General features: G+C 38.0%; 1 protein-coding gene across 1 annotated transcript in view; it reads left to right on the top strand.

The window, feature by feature from the left end:
* Positions 1-22,761, top strand: part of bptf (bromodomain PHD finger transcription factor) — a 43,022-nt gene that overhangs the window by 2,162 nt on the left and 18,099 nt on the right. The window contains exons 2-20 of the mRNA XM_073833145.1: positions 1,256-1,476; positions 4,289-4,498; positions 7,458-7,637; positions 8,091-8,276; positions 8,360-8,508; positions 9,891-10,222; positions 10,313-10,444; positions 11,763-11,892; positions 12,002-12,137; positions 12,228-12,500; positions 13,698-15,492; positions 16,367-16,491; positions 16,565-16,693; positions 16,844-16,994; positions 17,314-17,434; positions 18,790-19,030; positions 19,326-19,496; positions 22,353-22,489; positions 22,578-22,692. Of these exons, the coding sequence (XP_073689246.1) occupies positions 1,256-1,476; positions 4,289-4,498; positions 7,458-7,637; positions 8,091-8,276; positions 8,360-8,508; positions 9,891-10,222; positions 10,313-10,444; positions 11,763-11,892; positions 12,002-12,137; positions 12,228-12,500; positions 13,698-15,492; positions 16,367-16,491; positions 16,565-16,693; positions 16,844-16,994; positions 17,314-17,434; positions 18,790-19,030; positions 19,326-19,496; positions 22,353-22,489; positions 22,578-22,692 (4,934 nt within the window). The remainder of the gene's footprint in view (positions 1-1,255; positions 1,477-4,288; positions 4,499-7,457; positions 7,638-8,090; positions 8,277-8,359; positions 8,509-9,890; positions 10,223-10,312; positions 10,445-11,762; positions 11,893-12,001; positions 12,138-12,227; positions 12,501-13,697; positions 15,493-16,366; positions 16,492-16,564; positions 16,694-16,843; positions 16,995-17,313; positions 17,435-18,789; positions 19,031-19,325; positions 19,497-22,352; positions 22,490-22,577; positions 22,693-22,761) is intronic.

Genomic DNA, 22,761 nt, shown 5'->3' with positions numbered 1-22,761 from the left:
AACACTGAAACCCAAATTAGAGTTTTTATTCAGAAACTGAAGGTTTCTGTAAATAACCTTGGGTAATTTGATGATAATGTAGTTTACATTTTATGATAATACAAGCAATCAAACAGTTGAGGTATGCTGTATATATCCAACTTTATAAAGAGCTGGGTGATAATACAGTTACATTTTGGGATGAAATTAAAAATCACGCCATTGATAAGTTATATATTGCTTTACGAGTTGTGAGTGTACTGTATTTATAAAAAAAAAAAGTTGTCGATAATATTCCTAAAATCACAATTATGCAGTTTCAATATAGATGCGTGTAATAAATGAGCACGTAACATGATATTTTCTAAAGACATGGTCCTGTGGTCACACATTAATTTCTTTGTTAAAATTATTATTATTTTTTAATTATTTTTAGTGCAATTACTGGGAACTATTTTTATTTTGCATTATTCTAGATATTTAGATTTATATATATATATATATATATATATATATATATATATATATATATATATATATATATATATATATATATATAATTATTATTATTGGTTTTTTTTAAATAAATTTTTATATATTTTTTTTATTATTATTATTTTTTTTTTTTTTTTTTTTTTTTTTTCAACATTTAGTAGTAAATTTTTTAGCGAAACACTGAAACCCAAATTAGAGTTTTTATTCAGAAACTGAAGGTTTCTGTAAATAACCTTGGGTAATTGTGTTCACAGTTAATAATCCAGTTATAGGAAAGCTTTTCAGCAACAACCAATTTACAAACCAATTTTACATATTGCTACTCCAGAATAATGTTTGGTCATGGTGAAGCATGTTCACACTGCTTGCATGTTTGCCTGTTGTAGCTCATCCACATTGCGTGCATGAATTAGGCACTAGCTATGTTTGCTTCACCCTGTTTTTATGAGCATTTTTGAAGTGTCGCATCAGAAATGACTGATTGAAATGGTACATTTGCGCTCACTTGAGGTGGTTTTTGACTTGTGCAATAAAACATTTAACATAAATAATGGGAGACGGAACACATTTACCAAATAAATTCTGACAAAGTGAACATTAAATCCACATGCCCAATCCTAACTAATTGCAGTCCTGTCTTCATTTTCTCTGCTTGCCTTGTTTTATTTACTGTTGGTTGCTAGGTTACTAATACCACTGTCTAATATGTTTTTTTTTGGTGAACTTTGAAAAGAGTTTCTGTGCTGAATGTACGTGACCTGTGCGTTTTGACCTGTTTCAGAGAGGAAGATAGTGAGGATGAAAATAAGCAAACCTGGTACTACAGCACTAAAGTCCAGCTGGCCGAGATGTTGGATGTTCTGGATAAAGACTACTGGGAGAATGACCTCTGCTCTGTGCTGGAGGAGATGAGAGAGGAGATTCACTCGCACATGGACATTACTGAGGAGCTCACTAACAAGGCCCGGGGAAATAACAAGGCATACCTCACCGTTGCCAACGGTAAGAAAATATACAGATCATATAGCTTGTCTTTTATTGCCATCTTGGAAAAGGCTCATTCTCCAGCTCCCCCCGAGTTAATAAGTTGATTTTTACCGCTTTGAAATCCATTCAGCCGTTCTCCTGTTCTGGCGATATCACTTTTAGCATAGCTTAGCATAGATCATTGAATCCTATTAGACCAATAGCATCACGTTCAAAAATGACCAACGAGTTTCCATATTTGTCCTTTTTAAACCTTGACTCTTCTGTAGTAATATTGTGTACTAAGACCGGCGGAAAATGTAAAGATGCGATTTTCTAGGCTGATAAGATTAGTCATCAGCCATTGATATTACTCCGAGTTGGAGAATGAGCCTATTTCCTTTAACTTGACAGTCTACGCTGCAATTTTTAATTTTGCAAATAGTTTTTTTTCCCTAATATTGTTTGCATATATGAAAGCAAGTGTATTGCTTGAATTATTTTATTTAGGCTATTATACAATACATGCTGATATCCTGTACTTCTTTATTACATGCAAGTTTCATCTAATTCTGGTTTAAATTGTTGTGCATGCCTTTTTTTTAGGGATCATGAATATTAGCTGATGTTTTAATGCAACCAGTCACGAACGTTGAATGTTTTGTTCAACTTGTTATGAGTTGCTAAGTTTTTAAGCAGTTGTCATTCCTAATTTTCACTCACCTAGGCACAGGTGCTGTGGTGATGTGACAATAAAGTGATTTGATTTGATTTGATTTGATTTTAATGTCTGACTAACTCAACAACTTATTTATGGACATGCATGTTGTCTGAATCAACAATTTTTTTTTTTTTTTTTTGGAAACTAATAATTTTAGCAACCCACAAATTTTTTTTTTTTTAAATAGTACATGAAACTGCTGACTCTGCTGCTCTCTTGTCTGCTCTGTGGAAGAGGGATGTATTTAATTTCTTTAAGTTAAGACTTGCAATAAAACGACAGCAGTCATTTTCTATACCTATGTATTTAATGAAATCCTAAGCTGTTGTATTTAGTGTCAGCTTAGGATATTAACACTAAGGCCTGACTTTAATAAATCCACTCCAAAAATGGTCAGCAAACAATTTAAAGACTTGCATGTAATTAAATTAAGCCTTTTCAGTAAATGTAATTTATTTCAGTTTACTTATTTTATTTACACTTAATGCTTTTAAAGGAGACTTTTCTGCTCATCAAGGCTGCGTTTATTCGATTAAAAAATACAGAAAACTGAAATGTTAATGAAATTTTAAATAGTGGTTTTCTATTTTAATATACTTTAAAATATAAGCTGGATTTTCAGCATCATTACTCCAGTCTTCAGTGTCACATGATCCTACAGAAATCATTCTAATATGCTGATTTATTATCAATGTTGGAAACAGTTGTGCTGCTTAATATTTTTTTGGAACCTGTGATACTTTTTTCAGGATTCTTTGATAAATAAAATGTTAAAAAGAACAGCATTTATTTAAAATAGCAAACTTTTGTAACAATAAACATTTAGTACGTTGTTTCTTTCTCTCTTTGAAAGAAAATGAATACTTTTGCAAGCAAGGATGTTAAATTGATAAAAAGTGATATTATTTATATTTACTGAAAATATTTGTTATTTTAAATAAATGCTGTTCTTTTTAACTTTTTATTCATCAAAGAATCCTGAAAAAAAATCACAGGTTCCAAGAAAAAAAATTCAACATTGATAATAAAAGCAATAAATCCGTATATTAGAATGATTTCTGAAGGATCATGTGACACTGAAGACTGAGTAATGTACGTTAATGAAAAATCAGCTTTGCATCACAGAAATAAATTAGATTTGACATAAATTTAAAATAAAAAAACTTATTTTGAATTGCAATAATATTTCATAATAATACATTTTCCTGTATTTTTGATCAAATAAATGGAACTTTGAAGAGCAAAAGAGACTTAAAAAAGAAAAAAAATTAAAAAATCTTACTGATCCCATACTTTTGAGTGGCAGTGTACATGGAACAAAACCATTTATATGTAGTCTATTTAGTTACTTTTTTACATTACTTTCAAGACTTTGTTTTATTTTAGTATTAAAGATATTACTGTCCTAAATCCTAAGTTATCAGTTAATAATTATGTTCCAGTGTATCTGTATATGGATATTTCCGCATCTAGTTATCGTAAATGAAAAGCATTCATGTAAATTATTCATTTATAGTCCTAATGGAAATTAGGACTTCCATTTGACAGATTCATTTTGTAAACATGCAGTGTAATTAAGTTAATAAAAAGTTCAAATAAGATGTGAAAAGAATTGTTGCACTACCCTTTTTATTTTTGCAACAATCAATCTATAATTCACGGTGACTGTATCTGGCTCTATTACTTAATGTGATGGAGTATAAAATAATACATTTGGTTGTAATGCAAATCACTGTAAGGTGTCTTTCCATTCAGCTATTTTTAGCCGTGCAAAAGCAGCTCCACCTGCACTAGAGTGAGATTCATCTTGTGGAGGCTTTGTGGGAAAGTGTTTATCAAGCTGCAGATGTTTCATGCGTTCGTTTTGCTTCCTGCATGCAAACTTTGATTCATGTGGTATTTTGAAATGCTAACTCGAGGCAAGCAAGTCGTTATTTTTAAACGTAATAACTTGTAAGCCGCTGCGTGTCAGTGATTAAAGGAATGGTTCACCCAAAAATGAAAATGAGTTTCCGTTTAACCAACTTAACATGAATGAGAAGGAAACGGGAATGTTTTGTTCAGAGAAATGCGTTGGACATCTGTTGTTCTGTTTCAGCATCTTGAGCTTATTCTTCTGTCCTCCAGATGTGATCCTGGACCGTCTGAAGACCAAGCAGGAAGCGGAGCTTGAGGAGGTGAAGCGTCGGGCAGCAGAGGAGGCTGAGAGGGCCAGACTGGAAGCAAAATCTGTGGCTGGTGACCCAGCTGCGGCTGATCAGATGAACTCGAATGGATCATGCTCACAGCAAGACTCCAGTAATGGGACTGCAATGAATGAGCAAACTTCTGCAGATGGTGAGAGATTATTGTGATTGTAGTAGCTATATTTAATGATATTCAATGTGATTTCAGGGTCTGTTTAAAGGGATAGTTCACCCAAAAAAGAATATTCTGTCATTAATTACTCACCCTCATGTCGTTCCAAACCCGTAAGAACTTTATTCATCTTCGGAACACAAATTAAAGAAGTTCACCTCCAGAACAAAAATGTACAGATAATGTACTCACCCCCTTGTCATCGAAGATGTTCATGTCTTTCTTTCTTCAGTCGTAAAGAAATTATATTTTTTGAGGAAAACATTTAAAGATTTCCTCCACATAATGGACTTCTGTGGTGCCCTGAGATTGAACTTCCAACATGCAGTTTAAATGCAGCTTCAAAGGGCATCAAACGATCCCAGCTGAGGAAGCAGGGTCTTTTCTAGCGAAACGATTGGTTATTTTCTAAAAAAAAAAAAAAAAAAAAAAATCTATACTTTTTAACCTCAAATGTTGGTCTTGTCTAGCTCTGTGTGTACTCTGTGTATTCCTGTTCATTACAGTTAGGGTATTTCGAAAAAACGATCTCATTTTCTTCTCTAACTTCAAAATCATCCAACATCGCTGTTTTACCTTTTTTTGTAAAGGGCATTTGATCTTCTTTTCACGTTCACTTTGTAAACTCTGGGTTGATACTTCTGCTGCAATGTAGGGCGATTTTGAAGTTGGAGGAGAAAATGAGATGGGAGTTTTTCGACATACCCTAACTGTCTTAAACCGGAATACACACAGTTCATGCAGTAAATTGTCCATTTTTTTTTAATAACCTCTAATCGCAAGATAAGACCCTTCTTCCTCGACTGGAATCATTAAGAGCCCATTTAAACTGCATTTTGGAAGTTCAAACTCAGGGGCACCATAGAAGTCCACTATATGGAGAGAAATCCTGAAATGTTTTCCTCAAAAACACAATTTCTTTACGACTGAAGAAAGAAAGACATGAACATCTTCGATGACAAGGGGGTGACATGTTCAAGGACATTTTAAAATAGTTTTTCAGGCTTGAAAAATTCATGGGAATTTCTAAAATTAATTTACATTTTCCTAGTTAGTTACTTACTGTATGACCCCTGTGTAGAGCTTTTTTCAAATTTGCTTGCAAGCCATAGTGGTGAGGAATTTGCGAGTGAATTGTTCTGTTGAGTCGGTTCTTTTGATGAATTGTTCAAGCTAGTGATTCATTAGCGTACCAGTCTTTTTGAACATTTTTGAAAATACTTGTCCCGTTTAAAAGTTTGGGGTCAGTATGATTTTGTTTTTAATAAAAAAAATGTATACAGAAAGGATGCCTTAAATTGATCAAAAGTGATAAAACGACATTTATAATATTACAGAAGATTTCTAGATTTATAATGCTTTTTTTTTTTTTTTCTCGAATGTCTTTCTATTTTAATTAATGGTTTCCACAAAAATATTAAGCAGCACAACTGTTTTCAACATTGATAATGATAAATGTTTCTTGAGCAGCAAATCATCATATTAGAATGGTTTCTTAAGGATCATGTAACACTGAAGACTGAAGTAATGATGCTAAAAATTCAGCTTTGTGTCACGGGAATAAATTACATTGTAAAATCTATTTGATTAGAAAACCATAATTGTAATTTGTAATAATATTTCACAGCATTACAGTTTTTAGTGTATTTTTAATACAAATAAATTCAGCCTTAGTAAGCATAAGAGACTTCTTTGAAAAACATTCAAATACGACGCCAAACTTTTGAATAGTAGGGTATCGATTACCTGCTAATCACAGTTGACTGGACAGGTCACTTAAAGGAGTAGTTCACTTCCAGAACAAAAACTTACAGATAATGTACTCACCCCCTTGTCATCCAAGATGTTCATGTCTTTCTTTCTTCAGTCATAAAGATTAAAGAAGTTTGAGGAAAAGATTTCAGGATTTCTCTCCATATAATGGACTTCTATGGTGCTCCCAAGTTTGAATGTCTAAAATGCAGTTTAAACGCAGCTTCAAAGGGCTCTAAATGATCCCAGCTGAGGAAGAAGGGTCTCATCTAGTGAAATGATCTGTCATTTTCGAAACAAATTGACAATTTATATATGACAGTTCTCGTCTCTGCGTTGCGCATGTGTAGTCTGTGTGATCTGGGTCAATACAGTTAGGGTTTCGTCTTCCACTTCAAAATCGACCTACATCGCTGTTTTACCTTTTTTTGTAAAGGGCATTTGATCTTCTTTGTTCGCTTTTGTAAACACTGGGGCGGTACTTCTGCAGCGATGTAGGACGATTTTGAAATTGGGGAAATAAACAAGATGGGAGTTTTTCGACATAACCTAAGTGTGTTTTCCCAGATCACACAGACGAGACAAGATGAGCATTTGAGGTTAAAAAGTATATATATTGTCAATTTGTTTTGAAAATAACCAGTTGTTTCACTAGATAAGACCTTCTTCCACAGCTGGGATCGTTTACAGCCCTTTTGAAGTTGCGGTTAAACTGCATTTTGGAAGTTCAAACTCCATGCATATCCATTATATGGAGAGAAATCCTGAAATGTTTTCCTCAAAAAGCATAATTTCTTTACGACTGAAGAAAGAAATACATTGTCATCTTGAATGACAAGGGGATGAGTGCATTATCTGTAAAATTTTTGGTCTAAAAGTGAACTAATCCTTTAATTCAAAATGTAACTGAATGCACTCTTTTTAAGAGCATTTCAGCTGTTTATATGCAATTATGATGCTTAAAAATCAGTGCACTGCTTTCCAGACCACGCACTCCTTCACAGGCATCTTCCTTCGCTACAGAAAGTTCTTCTTCCACATTATTTGAATACTTGTAGTGTGTGGTAATCGTGGCTGTTCCCAACAATCCTCATCATTTGCATTTGAAACTATAACCAAATCATAGCATCTTTCATCTGTCAGTGTTAATACACTGAACGAAGACATTTATCCGTTCATCTTTCAGCCTCAGTCCCAGCCGTCCCGACTGCTGACATGAGCAGCACTAATGTTCCTGAGCTCGCCGCATCCAGCTCAGTCATACCGGCTAAACCTGACTCCCAGAATCCCACAGGAAATGCCGTGACGTCATCTTCCAGTGGTGAGGAGAAAGGGGAAGGGACTGAAGGGGTGAAAGAGTTGGCAGGTACAACAACTGCTTTTCTCAATGTTCACAGGCTGTTGCATTAGGCCAGGGCTAACTAGTTAGCTGCAGTTATCTTCTGTTTTCTTGTACTCAAACAAAGACCCTCTTGGAACAAGAGACCAGAAACCTCTTCCCAGAAATCTTTGTTTAATAATGCCGCACTGGATCTTTGCCGTCGTCTTTGCTATATCATGTTTACAGAGAGCGTTGAGCCTGTCTGGAGTGTTTAGAATTAGATTTGCCAACGTTTATAGTGGTGTACTGATAGATACTAATAGATAATTTGAGGTTGGAGTGTAATGCTAGTGTGCTGCATGCTATTTTTTTGGTCTCACAGTATACATATAGCAAAAATAGCATGTGTATTATGGGAGTCTTCTAATCTCGACATGGGCATAGTGTCCCACTTTACTAATGTATGTAATATATCTTCTGTCACGGTTTGTCCTTAAGGTAAGAGCTCAGAGTCTGCTGGTCACGGTGAAGGAGATTCTGTATTAGAGCCTGAACCTGCGCAGATGGCGGACGAGAACAGCTGCAGCAGTCATTTCTCCATTTCTGACTGCCTGCGAGGTCCTGAAGAGCCTGACTTGGTGGACAGGTCCTCACAGTCTTCTCTCAACAGCCAAGATGATACAGGTGTCTATGCACCCACATACACACCCATAATGTAAGTAGATACATATAGATTTATACACTTACGTTAACTTTTTAATCTTTAGGTGAGGGTAAAGCTAATGGGGATAGCGCAAAAACAGGATCCTCACGCATGATTACGCGACTCCGAAACCCTGACAGCAAGCTAAGTCAACGCAAGGTCATGCAGGACAAAGACGGCAGCTCTCAAGATGGTAGCAGAGCACTTAAAGAGGTGGGATTGTTGTCTTTATTAATGGAGACCAACAGTATCTTGTAAAGACGTTATTGATGTTTTGATGACAAAAAAGATTTGTGGCCTTTAGTAATGTTTGCTGAAGCATTAATCAATACTACTATTACTCATATTGAGCAAAAATACATAGGTGCTTTGAAATATACAGTTGAGGGCAAATGTTTACGCCCCCCTTTCAGAATCTGCAAAATGTTAATTATTTTACTAAAATAATCATACAAAATGCATGTTGTTTATTTAATGCATGTTTATTACTGACCTGAATAAGATATTTCACATACAAGATGTTTACATATAGTCCGCAAGAGAAAATAATAGTGTTTGACCTCATTCAGAAGTTTACATACACTTGATTCCTAATACTGTGTTGTTACTTGAATGTGTTTTTTTTTTTTTTTGTTTAGTGATAGTTGTTCATGAGTCCCTTGTTTGTCCTGAACAGTTAAACTCTGGCCACTGTTCTCCAGAAAAATCCTTCAGGTTCCACAAATTCTTTGGTTTTCCAGCATTTTTGTGTATTTGAACTCTTTCCAACAATGACTGTATGATTTTGAGATCCATCTTTTCACACTGAGGACAACTGAGAGACTCATATGCAACTACAGAAGGTTCAAACACTCACTGATGCTCCAAAAGGAAACACGATGCATTAAGAGCTGGGGTTTGAAAACTTTTGAACAGAATGGAGATTTGTAAATTTTTCTTATTTTTCTAAAATATCATTTTTTTTTATTTAGTACTGCACAGAGGCTACATAGGATCCTTACATGTTTCCCAGAAGACAAAATAAGTTAAATTTACCTTGATCTTAATATTTAACAAGTTTTCGTCATGCATTCAGCATCAGTGAGCGTTTGAACCTTCTGCAATAGTTGCATATGAGTCCCTCAGTTGTTCTCAGTGTGAAAAGATGGATCTAAAAATCATACAGGTATTGTTGGAAAGGGGTAAAATACACAAAAATGCTGAAAAACCAAATATTTTGTGGGAACTGAAGGAGTTTTTTGAACAGCGGTCAGTTTAACTGTTCAGGACAAACAAGGGACTCATGAACAACTATCACTAAACAAAAAAGACACAGCTGTGGATCATTCAGGTAACAACTCAGTATTAAGAATCAGGGGGATGAACATTTTCGAACTGGGCCATTATTATTTTCTCATGTGGACCATATGTAAACATCTTTTACGTGAAATATCTTACTCAGGTCAGTACTAAATAAACAATAGCATGCATTTTGCATGATTCCTCTTATTTGGTAACATAATTTACATTTTACAGATTCTGCAAAGTGTATGTTAACTTTTGACCTCAACTGTATTACACTAGAAGAATGCAAAATCATGTGAATTTCATTTCAGACTCCTCCTATGTCATCCTTTGGCTCCTTTAAGAGAGAGTCAAACAAGAGCAGTGGCTTTTTCAAACTGGGCCAGGAGGGCAAGTTTCGCGTCTACCACAACCAGTACAGCACTAACACACTTGCACTGAACAAGCACCAACACCGTGAGGACCACGACAAACGCAGACACCTCTCCCACAAGTTCTGCATGACCCCTGCTGGTGAGTTCAAGTGGAACGGATCGCTGTATGGCTCCAAAGCCCTGACCGTGTCCACGCTGAGATTAAGCATCATCCAGCTGGAGAACAACATCCCCGCTCCTTTCTTGCATCCCAACTGGGCGTCACACAGGTAAAAGTCTTACAAGTGCCTTGTATTTATTTGAAATATGTTCTGGAAGCAGTATTTAACCATGTCATCCTGTAACCTCCTTTTATGTAGGTCAAACTGGATAAAGGCTGTCCAGATGTGCAGCAAGGCCAGAGAGTTTGCTTTAGCGTTGGCCATTCTGGAGTGTGCGATCAAACCAGTGGTCATGCTACCTATGTGGAAGGATTCTCTGGGACACACAAGGTCAGTTTAAATAAGATATTAAACAATCTTTTGATGCTTTGAAAAAAAGAAAAGCAATGCAACAAAGTAGAGCGCAGTTTAAAGGAATAGTTTCTCTGGAAAATAAGAATTACCCCATGATTTATTCACCCTCAAGCCATCCTAGGTGTATATGACTTTCTCTTTTAGACGAATACAGTCAGAGTTATATTAAAAAATGTCCTGGCTCTTCCAAGCTTTATAATGGCAGTGAATGGGTGTTATTTTTAAATAGTCCAGTAAAGCGCATTCATCCATCATAAAAAGTGTCCAACACGGTTCTGGGGGATCAGTAAAAGTCTCCTAAAGTGAATTATTTTTTTTGTAAGAAAAATATCCATATTTAAAACTTTATAAATAGTAATCTCTAGCTTCCGCTAACTGTCATAACACGTGCAACAGTTAGTAGAAACTAGATATTACTGTTTATAGATGGTGAATGTGCTTTATTTGACTTTTGAAAAGTAACACCCATTTACTGCCATTATAAAGCTTAGAAGAGCCAGGACATTTTTTTTTAATATAACTCCGATTGGATTGATCTGAAAGAAGAAAGTTGCATACAGCTAGGATGCCTTGAGGGTGAGTAAATCATGGGGTGATCGCCATATTTTAGGCGAACTATCCCTTTAAATGTATGCAAATGCATGGAAATGCAATATGGTGCTTCCAATATGGGGACAAAACCTATAGTATAAGTATAAATATAAAAAAAAAAGTGTATAAAGTGCAAGTTATATTTGAAGCTCAATTTCTTTTACATCTGTGGGATTTTCTGAGATCTGCAGCTAGACAAAAAACCAAAGCTGAGTATGTTTTAAAGCTGAATGAGTTGTTCTAGTCAGAGGTTTTCACTGGAAGTCTGTGGGATCTTGACCTTGTTTGATATTCTGCTAAGGAAAAAAAATATCAGATCAGTAAGAAAGTCATAATAACCCAAGTCATGTCTGGGCTGGGCTGTGTTTAGTGGATATAGCTTGAAAGCTTTAGAAGGATTTGCAGTCAGAAAGAGCTTAAGGATTTTGTTAAAAAAACAAAAACAAGAAACGCACAGCCGCATTTTTACAATAGATTGTCTTGCAGTTCATTGTCAGGGATGGTAAAAGCTTATTTGCATGTATGGCTAGCAAAACATTAATCCAGTAATGTCTTTCTGCACATTGTTGCTTCTAAATGCGAAAGCATCCGTGTGTGTACTTGAACAAATTCTGTGCTGGGGGCTTTATGAAAATGTACAGTGAGTCACCTTTATGTCCCAGTTTTGGTGAGCTTTCTTTTTTTGGGCCGCATCTTTCCGCAGGCTTCATCGCATGACCTCTGTGGAGCGGGAAGAGAAAGAGAAGGTGAAAAAGAGAGAGAAAAAGCTAGAAGATGAAGAGACTATGCAGCAGGCCACATGGGTGAAGTACACGTTCCCCATCAAACACCAGGTACGCCTGAACACTTGGCAGCTGAGTGTTTCAGTTGAACATTTTAGGAAATCACATCAGCCTTCAAGCTGCAGGCACTCAATAACTCTTTCAATAACATCTTCCGTAGGTGTGGAAGCAGAAAGGTGAGGAATACAGAGTAACTGGGTATGGAGGCTGGAGCTGGGTGAGTAAGACACACGTCCATCGCTTTTTCACAAAGCTACCTGGAAACACCAACGTCAATTACCGGAAAGCACTTGAGGGTATGTTGTTTGTTGTGTAAGAGACTACAAAATGTAATCTGGGACAGGTCTTCTATTGGCAGAATTTCTCTAATACAATTTCTTTTATAGCAGCTAAAACTGGAATGGACAGTCAGGCAGTTCTCCAAGAAACACCAAAAACGTCTGTTAAAACGGATGAAATTTTATCTCAAAATGTGCCTGATAAAGAAAATGCCCAGGACACTTCACTAGATTCTTCTGAAGATAAAATCCCTATGGAGAAAGATCATGTCTTAAAAGATGAAGAACAAAATGAAGAAAAAGAGAATGAAACGGTTGAGAAAAATGAACCTGTGGAAGAAATGGACATCAGCACACCTAACTCTCTAAATGATGAAGCAGGTATTTGCAAAGTTTAATATTTACCGTCCTTTTTCTTGTGCAAGTGGACCACAAAACCGGTCTTAAGTAGCATGGGTATATTTGTTGCAATAGCCAAAAATGCATTGTCTGGGTAAAAATTGATTTTTCTTTTATGCCAAAAGTCATTAGGATATTAAGTATACATCATGTTACATGAAGATATTTTGTAAATTTCCTACTGTAAATATATTTAAACTTAATTTTTGATTAGTAATATGCATTGCTAAAAACTTTAACTTTAAAGGCGATTTTCTCAGTATTTTATTTTTTTTTTGAACCCTCAGATTCCAGATTTTCAAATAGTTGTATCTCGTCCAAATATTGTCCTATCCTAGCAACCACAGATCAATGAAAAACTTATTCTTTCAGCTTTCAGATGATGTAAAAGTAAGGGTGTGTTTACCCTTTTCATGTGTGTTTATCTTTTTATAAGATTAAAACGATCTTTGGTGCGATTGCTTTGTTAGTGTACTTCATTTGAGTAAGTGTAAACTCCATCCGAACCCTGGTGTGCACCAAACAAGTGAGCTCTGGTGCACTTCGAAAGAAATATGATTGCAATACAGACTAAATACTTCTAAACTAACCAAAACAGCAAGTAATGACAAGATGCGATGCTATGAGACATGATTTCACAAAGGTAACAAGTGGTGTATCAAAAACAAAATGAGCAGAGGGCAAACATGAAGCAAAAAGGAGGTAAAGGGCATTTTATGAGCTCTTTGTGAGTTCGTAGATGGTGAAAATAAAATCATATACATAAATTGCTTAGTCCAGCAGACGGCATTGGGTGTATTGAACTTTCTTTTGTTTGGAGTGTTCGGTTCTATCACTAAACCTGACCAAACCTGACCGTCATTCAACCTGACCAATCAGATTGTTGATTGTATCACTGTGCCTTTAGGTTCGGTATCTTTAGGTTAGCTGTCAAAATGCCAGTGTGAACACTTAAGCAGACCAGGACCAAATGTATCATTTTTCTTTTTGGTCCGGCTCAAATGAACCCAACAAACCGAATTACAAGTCTGAACACACCCTACATCTTAATTTCAAAAATTGATCCTTATGACTGGTTTTGTGGTCTATGGTCACATATCAGAATTGATATAGCTAAAATAATAAATAATGTCTTGTGGAACGTAGTTGCTAATGTGTCTCTGTTTTTCACGTTTGCAGCTAACATCACAAATGCCTCATCCGATGACTCTCCTTTGAAAGCAGAGCCTTCGGATAGTGAGGTGGCGAAGGATAGTGCCCCGAATCAGCCCCAGCAAACCTTCTGGCATGACGTTGTGAATGTCAGCGATGGCTTCTTGCTTCGCACGGCATACAAGAAAATGAAAGCATCAAAACTTGATGGCCTTTTGGAGAGACGGGTCAAACAGTTTACCATTGAAGAGAAGCAGAGGCTTGAGAAACTCAAGCAGGGCACCAGTTCTAAACCCTTGACTGAAAAGAAAGAGGAAAACAAGGAGACAACCTTTGCTGCTGAAGACCAAAAGGTCAAGATTGAAGGAACTCTCTCTGAAACTCCAAAGTCTAGACAGACCGAGGGGGTAGCATGTCTAGCGATCCAGGAAAAAGACAATGTGGTCAAAAAGCTTGATTTTAACCAAGAGGACGAACAGGCAAAGACAAACACTTCAGGACAGAAGAACGTTCTGGATGTCAGATTAAATGACTCTGGTGACTTAGCCCCTAAAGATCATCAGCAGAAGTTGCCAGAGTCTGAACTTAAGACTGGCAATAGGGTAGCAATGTCTGAGCTTAATGGGAACTCTCAAAGTCTGGATCAAAGCTTGAATGCTAAACCTGATAAAACTGTTACGGAAACTACGTCTCCGCCTGAAGACTCTGAGAGAAAGGACATCATTGAAAACAATGAGAATGATCTAGATGTAAAAAGAACAGTGCCTGTGCAAGTAAATGGAAAGGATGGTCTTGTTGACACTGAATGTAAGAATTTGACTGATAATGTTAACACAGACGAGATTAAAGCAATATCACCAAAGGAACCAGTGAAGTCACTAATGAACGGTGACGCCACTCAAGAGTGTCTTAAAGAATGGACTAATAGCACGATTCCTCAGGTGAATTCGGATGAGGAGAAAGGAGTTACCAAGCTTGACCCAGATTATCCCCCGCCTCAGAAAGTGGCCAAGGTGGAAAACAACATTGTAGGACCTGTAGACATCTCGGTTAGTTCCTCTATACCCGAACCGTCTTCTGTAGCTTCCGAGCCAAACGCAGGATCCGAGGTGCCTAGTCATAGCTCGAAGGTGGAACCGATGCAAGTCGAGGAGGCAAAGCCTCCAGTTCCTTCACCCGTCCCTTCAGCGGAAGAGTCCAGCTTAAGCAGCGACCTCACTGAAAACAGCAGCAGCGTTGGTGAGTCTACAACTGTCATTACTCAAGTCACCACAACTACCACCACAGTATCCACAGAGTCCCGCATGGTGTTGAGCTCACGTGACAGTCTTGCTTCCAATAACGGGATCAGTCCGTCCGTACCAGCAGATTCTAAGGTGGAGTCTACCAGCTCTGTTTCAAAACTCTCCACTACAACCACCACTACTGTTACCAAGGTTTTGAACTCGTCCCAGGAAGCCACTCTAACGAAAGAGTGCAAGACCACCATCACAAAAACTCTGATTGACGCAACGTCGAGTCCTAGTGGCTCCACTGTGAAAGCGATGACGGTGAGTCAGGAATATTCCACCAGGGACAGGGTACGACTGTTAAAGTTCTCTCGCACCAAGAAAACGAGGTCTGGAACAGCCTTGCCCTCGTACCGCAAGTTTGTGACCAAGAGTAGCAAGAAGAGCATCTTTGTGCTTCCCAATGACGAGCTGAAGAAACTCGCAAGGCGCGGCGGCATCCGTGAAGTTCCCATCTTTAATTATAACGCCAAGCCGGCCCTAGACATCTGGCCCTACCCATCTCCACGACCAACATTTGGGATCACATGGAGGTCTGCATCTTCTCTTTATAAATGTGAATTGATTGCTCAAGCAAGCATCACTATTATAGATCATATTTGGGGTTAGAGAATTGGAATGTCCATTCATGCTCCTGGAGGGCCACCTTTCAGCAAAATTTTGCTCTAGCCCTAGTCAAACACACCTGGACCAGCTTATCAGGGTCTTTTGGGTCTCTAGAAACGTTTAGGCAGGTGTGTTAGAGCTAAACTTTGGAGGAATTCGGCCCTCTAGAAGCAGGATTGGAACTAGCTTAGGAACTTGAGCAAGCACCTGAATTGGAAGTATTAGCCTTAATTCAAAACTAATGTGGCTTGTTAAACATGTGGCATTATTTTTCTAGGCAATCAGACTTGTGATTTTGCCTGGTGTGTGATGAAACTGATCAAGATTTTAGACTTGTCCTGATCCATACCTTAAAACCAGAATATCTTAGAGGTCTCCAAACAGTTCCTGGAGGGCTGGTGTCCTGCAGGGTTTAGCTCCAACTTGCCTCAACACACCTGCCTGGAACTTTCTAGTATGCCTAGTAAGACCTTGATTAGCTGATTCACGTGTGTTTAATTGGGCTGGAGCTAAACTCTGCAGGACACCAGCCCTCCAGGAACGAGTTCGGAGACCCCTGTAATAGAGGGTGGCTCTTTTGACTTGGACCAGTATGCAGCTCCTTACCAATGCTCTAGGAACCATTGAGAACATCATAGCAGCCATGTAGAAGTGCGTTAAAAACTATAAAGAAAACCTTGGCAATTTTATAGCAACCCCACGGCAACCCACTAACACTTTTGGTGGCAGATTCATTTTGCATGATTCTAGTTCTTTAAAACCTTTCTGTAATGCTAATGAGCTGGAGGATCTTTCATACAGATACCGACTCCAGACGGTGAGGTCTTTGGCTGGAGTGAGCCTTATGCTACGGCTACTTTGGGCTTGCCTCAGATGGGACGATATGTCAGTGAAACCCTCACCCACAGGAGGAACAACGCGAACAGGTTAGCACTTAACTACTCATGTCGTTTTATCGTTTGCCGTTCAGCACTCAACCTTATTTGTGTATCTTAACAGAGACATCTGACACTGATATCACCACCACTGAGATCATCAAGCGGAGAGATGTTGGTCCTTACGGCATTCGTTCTGAGTATTGCATCAGGAAGATCATTTGTCCCCTTGGGGTGCCTGAGACTCCCAAAGGTAATCATGATTTAAAGAGTCCTTATGCCAGGCAACCGATTAGTGCGTTGTTTTTTAGACATGGAAAGTTTTGTATCATTCAAGGTTTGATTCACCTGAAACAATGCTAATATTTGATCTTTCCATCATTTTTTTTTTTTTTTTGAGCAGAAACTCCTACACCTCAAAGGAAAGGGCTTCGTTCGAGTGCTCTGAGACCAAAGAAGCCAGAACCAGCTAAACAGACGGGGCCTGTTGTGATCGAAACCTGGGTGGCCGAGGAAGACCTGGAACTCTGGGAGATTCGAGCCTTTACTGAAAGGTGAGAATTCACTCTAAAACTCAACTTACAGAGAGATTACAGGGATAGTTCAGCCAAAAATGAAAATTCTATAATTTAAAAAATAAACAAAGGTCTTACTGGTTTGGAACGACATGAGGGTGAGTAATTAATGACAGAATTTTAATTTTTAGGTGAACTACCCCTTAAATGATTACAATAATTTAGGGTGTTATTTCCTGTGCTCATTTACTCTCTTTTTTTTTCCAATTTGTATGTTTTCCAACAGTCAGTGCATCCCAGGTTATCATTTTGTTCATGCATATTCTTATAAAGATTTTCAAACCTTTTGACTTCACAGGGTTGAGAGGGAAAAGGCACAAGCAGCTGACCCAACTAAGGTTAGTGTGCAGAAGAAAGCAGAGGAGGTCAAGGCCCAATTGGAAGCTCAACTAAAGCAGCAGAGATTGGCAGCCCAGCAGGTGGGAATGTAGACATGTGCCCACCTGGGGCGCCCCTTTTTATTAACCAGGGGCACAATATCAAAAAAAGGGTGTTCTTCCCAATGGGCCTTCTGAGTTTTTTTTAATTTATAATTTTTTTTTTTTCCTTTTAATCATTTTATTCTTAGTTTGGTTGGGTGTGTTCTAATAATTGAATAGGGATGTAACAACATCAATATCTCAAGATACCATAATATCTCGATATGATTGCAATATTTTTAAAAAACACATACACAAATGAAGACTTTTGTACATTTTGAAGTTAAATTATTCTATCTAATGCAGTTCAATATGAAGAGCTCCAACCAATGTTTTAACTAAGAAAACATAAGACAGAAAAAAGTAGCTCAACTTTAAAGTAGACTCAACCCTCTTTTTATTTGTGGTATAGTGTCTCAGTCTAAATTACATTCACTCTGGTGTTTTAGAAGCCAGACAAATTAGAATATAATAATAATAATAATAATAATATTATATGATTGTTATTCATATGAAAGTAATAGCCATATATTGTAAAACAATTGCACTGTAAAATAATTGAAATTGACTATTTCATAGGTATAATATTTTTGCTTTACACCACAGTAGAGAAATTACAATACTTTTTTCTAATTTCTACACTTGAAAGAGATATTTTGAATTTGGACTGCGTTAACGTTACCCATTTAAACCGCTAGCTGTCAGCAATTCATACTTCACTGTTAAGCTTTTATTTAGACGGAAACAGCAGTAAAGCTTTTATTTTGAAGGAAAACTCCAGCTTCAGTTATAACAGGCTTACAAAAATGCATCTCACTACAAATCTAGTGAAATGCTGTAATCATCTTCCATGAAAATAAAGCATAACTGGTGGCTGTTGTGTTCTCAAACATGCACTGAACTCACAGCACATGCAGTAAAAGTTCAATAAAGTTCACTGCATTTACTGTGAAAACACCGGATCACGAGCTGATCTCTGAACGAAGTGCATGCTTTGCGTTGATGCACACAGCAAAAACTGTCTTCATGAAGGGATTAAGACATATTGTGCTTTCGGTTTTAGTTTGTTTGACAGATACTGTGCTAAAGCATAATGGCCCAAAACGCAACTTTAAAGACATTTTATGTTAGGACATTTTAAAAATCAACACTTTTTGCATACAAGACCTACATTCTTTCATATCGTCCTTTGACCATGATAATATCACGATAATGTCGTTACATCCCTATAATTTAATAATCTTGATTTTAATCAAATTTCTCACCCATGGCTGATTTGATCTTGTGTTTTTTTCTTAATGCCTTGTACCTTTGCTTATATTGTGAAGTTGAACGGTTCAATGACTGTATTGCAGAAACGGCTGGAACAGCAGAAGCCTAGCAGCACCAGCAGCACACCCACCTTGACCAGCACCCCTACGACCCCTGGGACCACGACTCAGAAGGTGGTGGTGGGCTCTATTAGCGGTCAGGTAACTTCGGCGCCAAAAGTGGTCATGACCACCAAGTTGGGCTCTCCAGTGACATTCCAGCAAAACAAGAACTTCCAGCAGTCCTTTGCTTCCTGGGTCAAGCAGGGCCAACAAGGCGGCACAGGTGAGTCTTTGCAATGTTATGTGGAGGCATGGTTAATAATGTTGCTTGATGACTTTTATTTTAGACGTTTTTGTTGTTTTGTTTGTTTTATGTGTTTTTTTTGCACGTCGTTGTATTTTTATTTATTTATTTATTTTTTTTGCCGTCCAGGTCTCTTTATTTGTGGTAAGCTTATTAGTGGTGGTGTTTTTAGTGACGTCGTTTCGTTGTCCGTGGCGTACTTGGATGCACCCGCTACTGTATTTCCTGATTGAGATGTATGTGTTAGGGTGGTGATCAGACCTGTGTCTTGCAGTCTCTACCAGTTCGGTTGTGACTGTGGCGGCGAGTAGCGCCACCACGTCCGGGCAAACGTTCCACATCGCTACTGCTGCGGGGTCGGTGGCCGGCAGCGTCATCGCCGCTAAACTACCTGTTCCAGCCAACAGCAAGATAGTCACAGTGAACGTGCCAAGCACTCAAGGAGGTACGGCAGGCCTCCAACATCATTGGCATGTGGTTTTGTTTTAAGTTAGGCCTGCCTGCACGCAGAGAGGCAAAATATCGGCTCGGTATTCTTAAATGATGGATTTATTGCTTTGTTTCTAACGACGAACAATATATCATGAGCATGGGTTCGTTAATACAGCCTGTTAGTAGTCTGAAAGGGTGTTCATAGTGGCAGCAGTTTGCTGCGATGGAGCAAATTAAAAGTCATTTTAATGAGAAGTGGCGGTTCAAGGAAACATTCAGTTTAATTGCTGTCATTGTGAACATCCACTAAAGTTTTGTACAAGCTTAATGTCTGTTTTATGGCTTCACTGTTTTGGATTTCATTTAGTTGATCAGCATTGTTGAATACAAAGGATTACTTTCTCTTTTTTTTCTGCTAAATTGTTTTGTTGTTCTGTTTCGCTCACGCCTAACCGTAATTTTCTCTAATTAGCCCTGAGTTTCTCATTAAAATACCATTCAAATGCTTGGGGTCAGTAAGAGTTTTTCTTTTGAATGAAAATAATACTTGATGTTCAGCATGGATGCATAAATAGATCAAAAGTGACTGTAAAGACATTTAGAATGTTACGAAAGACTTGAGTATCAAATAATTACTGTTAGTTTGAACTTTATATTTATCAAAGAATCCCAGACAAATTTTATCACAGTTTCCACACAAATATTAAGCAGCAAACTGTTTCATTGATAATAAGAAATGAGCTGCACATAAGTATATTAGAATGATTTCTGAAGGATCACGTGACACTGAGGGCTGGAGTAATGATGCTGAAAATTCAGCTTTGCATCACAGAAATAAATAACTTTTTACAGTATATTAAAATGCACAACATGCTTTTAAATTGTAATAATATTTCATAAAATTACTGTATTTTGATCAAATAAATGCAGCCTTGGTGAACCTAAAAGGAACCCTGGGTTGTAAGGCTTAATGTAACATAAATGATGTCTCTTACTGAAATATGTCATGGAAAACACCTGAAATACTAAAAAAAAATCTGCATCGTTTTATACATATTTTGGACTATGGGGGGTGCCATTATTTCAAAGACATTAAATGGTTGCACTCTGTGAGCCACTGACACTACCTGTTGCTGTTTTTAGTGTAACGCAACATTGAAAATAAAATATTGATACAATGTCACAATGTGCAGCTTTTAGTTGTAATTTTCAGTCGAAGCGCAACAAGAGAAGCCATGTAAGTCTTCACTGCTTTTCCCAGCGATAAGATGAGGAGAAAAGAAAGGAAAGATGCTTGTGGATGAATAAAACTTTGTAAAGACCTGCGTCTTTGTTCTCTCCACTTCAGTCCTGATGCCTTTGAGGCTTTTAGTAGACCACAGCTACTGGAAGAGCTTATAAATGGCAGAGACAAGAAACACTGGATGCCATCCTGGCAGGATGTAAACATGCTGACGCTTGTTATAATGCCGCAGCCACTGAAGGAGTTTCTCAGTGCCAATTTCACTCAATATCTGGGGCGTTAAGACTCCTTGTGGGGAAAATCGATGGTATGGCATTTGGTTTAATCCTACACATACATCCATTGCCACCTGTAAGCTCTTTCAGTAGCTGTGGTCATCGTATCAGTATTTTATTTTATGAGTTGTGTTGCAGTTAAAATATCAAAAGGTAGCACAAGTAGGTCACAGAGTGCAACTATTTCACGTCATCAAAATAATGGTGTAGCCTGGCTATCACCAGACCACGTTATGACTTCGTCATGATTCGTGGTCTGGGAACCACATGTTCATTTTCTCGTATTTGAGGCGTGGTTTACGAATGCCCAGAGCCTTTTATTGGGCGATACGAATGTCTATCAAATGCGCCTGTGCGTAGCTCATAGCCAATCGTTTCAATTATACCGGATGACGTATGTAGAGCGAACGCCAAAAGTTGCTCTTTATTCAAAATAAACTTGCGTTCTAAACTACTTAGAACACTATACACCGTGTCTACACCGGACGCGACAGTTGCCGCGCCGCAACAGCTAAAGTATAATAGCTCAAAATCGTTCTAAGGCCCAGCATATTAGCGTTAGCCGCTTATGCTAACGATTAACTACATTACAATCCGATATTCAAATTAAAACATGCAATAATGTTCTTAACAGAAGCTCTAAATATGAAATTAAATTGAAACATACCTTACTTGAACTCTTTCATTTGATCCCGCAGTCAGTCTACACTGGACGCGACAAGGCGACCGTTGCAAATCATTTAAACTTTGTGTGAGCACGTCATAAATAGAATGCGGCAGCAGATCACTGTCGGGGATTTCATCCAGTGTAGACAGCATAATAGGTTCTAACGTCATTTGTCGCGTCGCATCGCGCCACTCGCGTCCGGTGTAGACAAGGTAAGGCTGCATCGAAAGATAACTTCGCGTCTGCTGCCATGCTGGATCCATAGTTAATAACAAACTGCTAAGGTGAGTCGCATAGAAGGCGTCATCGTCTTGCTGCTCCCTCCCCGTTCTGTGATTGGTTCCCTATCTTAGGTGAAAATTAGGTCCATGGTTTCCAGACTGACTAGAAGCGTGAATAAAATCGCGCTGCGCAAGGCAGTATGGGGACACCCAGGCTAATAATGGTGCCCCCCATAGTCCAAAATATGTATAGAACAATGCAGATTCTTTTAAATAACACAAATATTTCATGGGTTTTCTACTTAAAATTTTGAGTCAACATTTACATTATATTAAGCCATACAAGTCTTAAGGTTTTCAAAAACATAAAAAAATTCTTACCAACTCCAAACATTTGGCCAGAAATGTATTTATGTACTGCAGTATTCTTGTAAAAAACTAACTCTGCTCATCGTCTCGGCAGGTTTGGTGCAGGTCCAGCAGAAGGTGGTGGGCATCATTCCATCAAGCACAGCGGGCACCGCACAGTCCTTCCCTGCATTCCAGCCCCGTACGGCCACCATCAACATCAGACCCAACACAACCACCACCACACAACAGGCACGAGCACTCAGTAAAAAATCCTCTCTAATCAACTCAATTTTTTTTTGTGCTTGCAATAATGTTGTATGTAATTATTTATGCCCAGGTCATTACGACTGGAACCGCTCTCCGGCCAGGGATGACTGTGATACGCTCTCCTCTGCAACAGACCACCACTTTGGGCAAGACTATCATTCGCACACCCCTGATGGTTCAGCAAGGTATTCTCAACCAGGTTTCATCCTGGACGTGAAATTGTTCATTTTTTACATTTAATTGACCCTTCGCAA

Source organism: Garra rufa, chromosome 1 (assembly GCF_049309525.1).
Source record: "Garra rufa chromosome 1, GarRuf1.0, whole genome shotgun sequence".
NCBI classification, from domain to species: domain Eukaryota; kingdom Metazoa; phylum Chordata; class Actinopteri; order Cypriniformes; family Cyprinidae; genus Garra; species Garra rufa.
The sequence above is the reverse complement of the archived record's forward strand: the minus strand, read 5'-3'. Positions and strand labels throughout refer to the sequence as shown.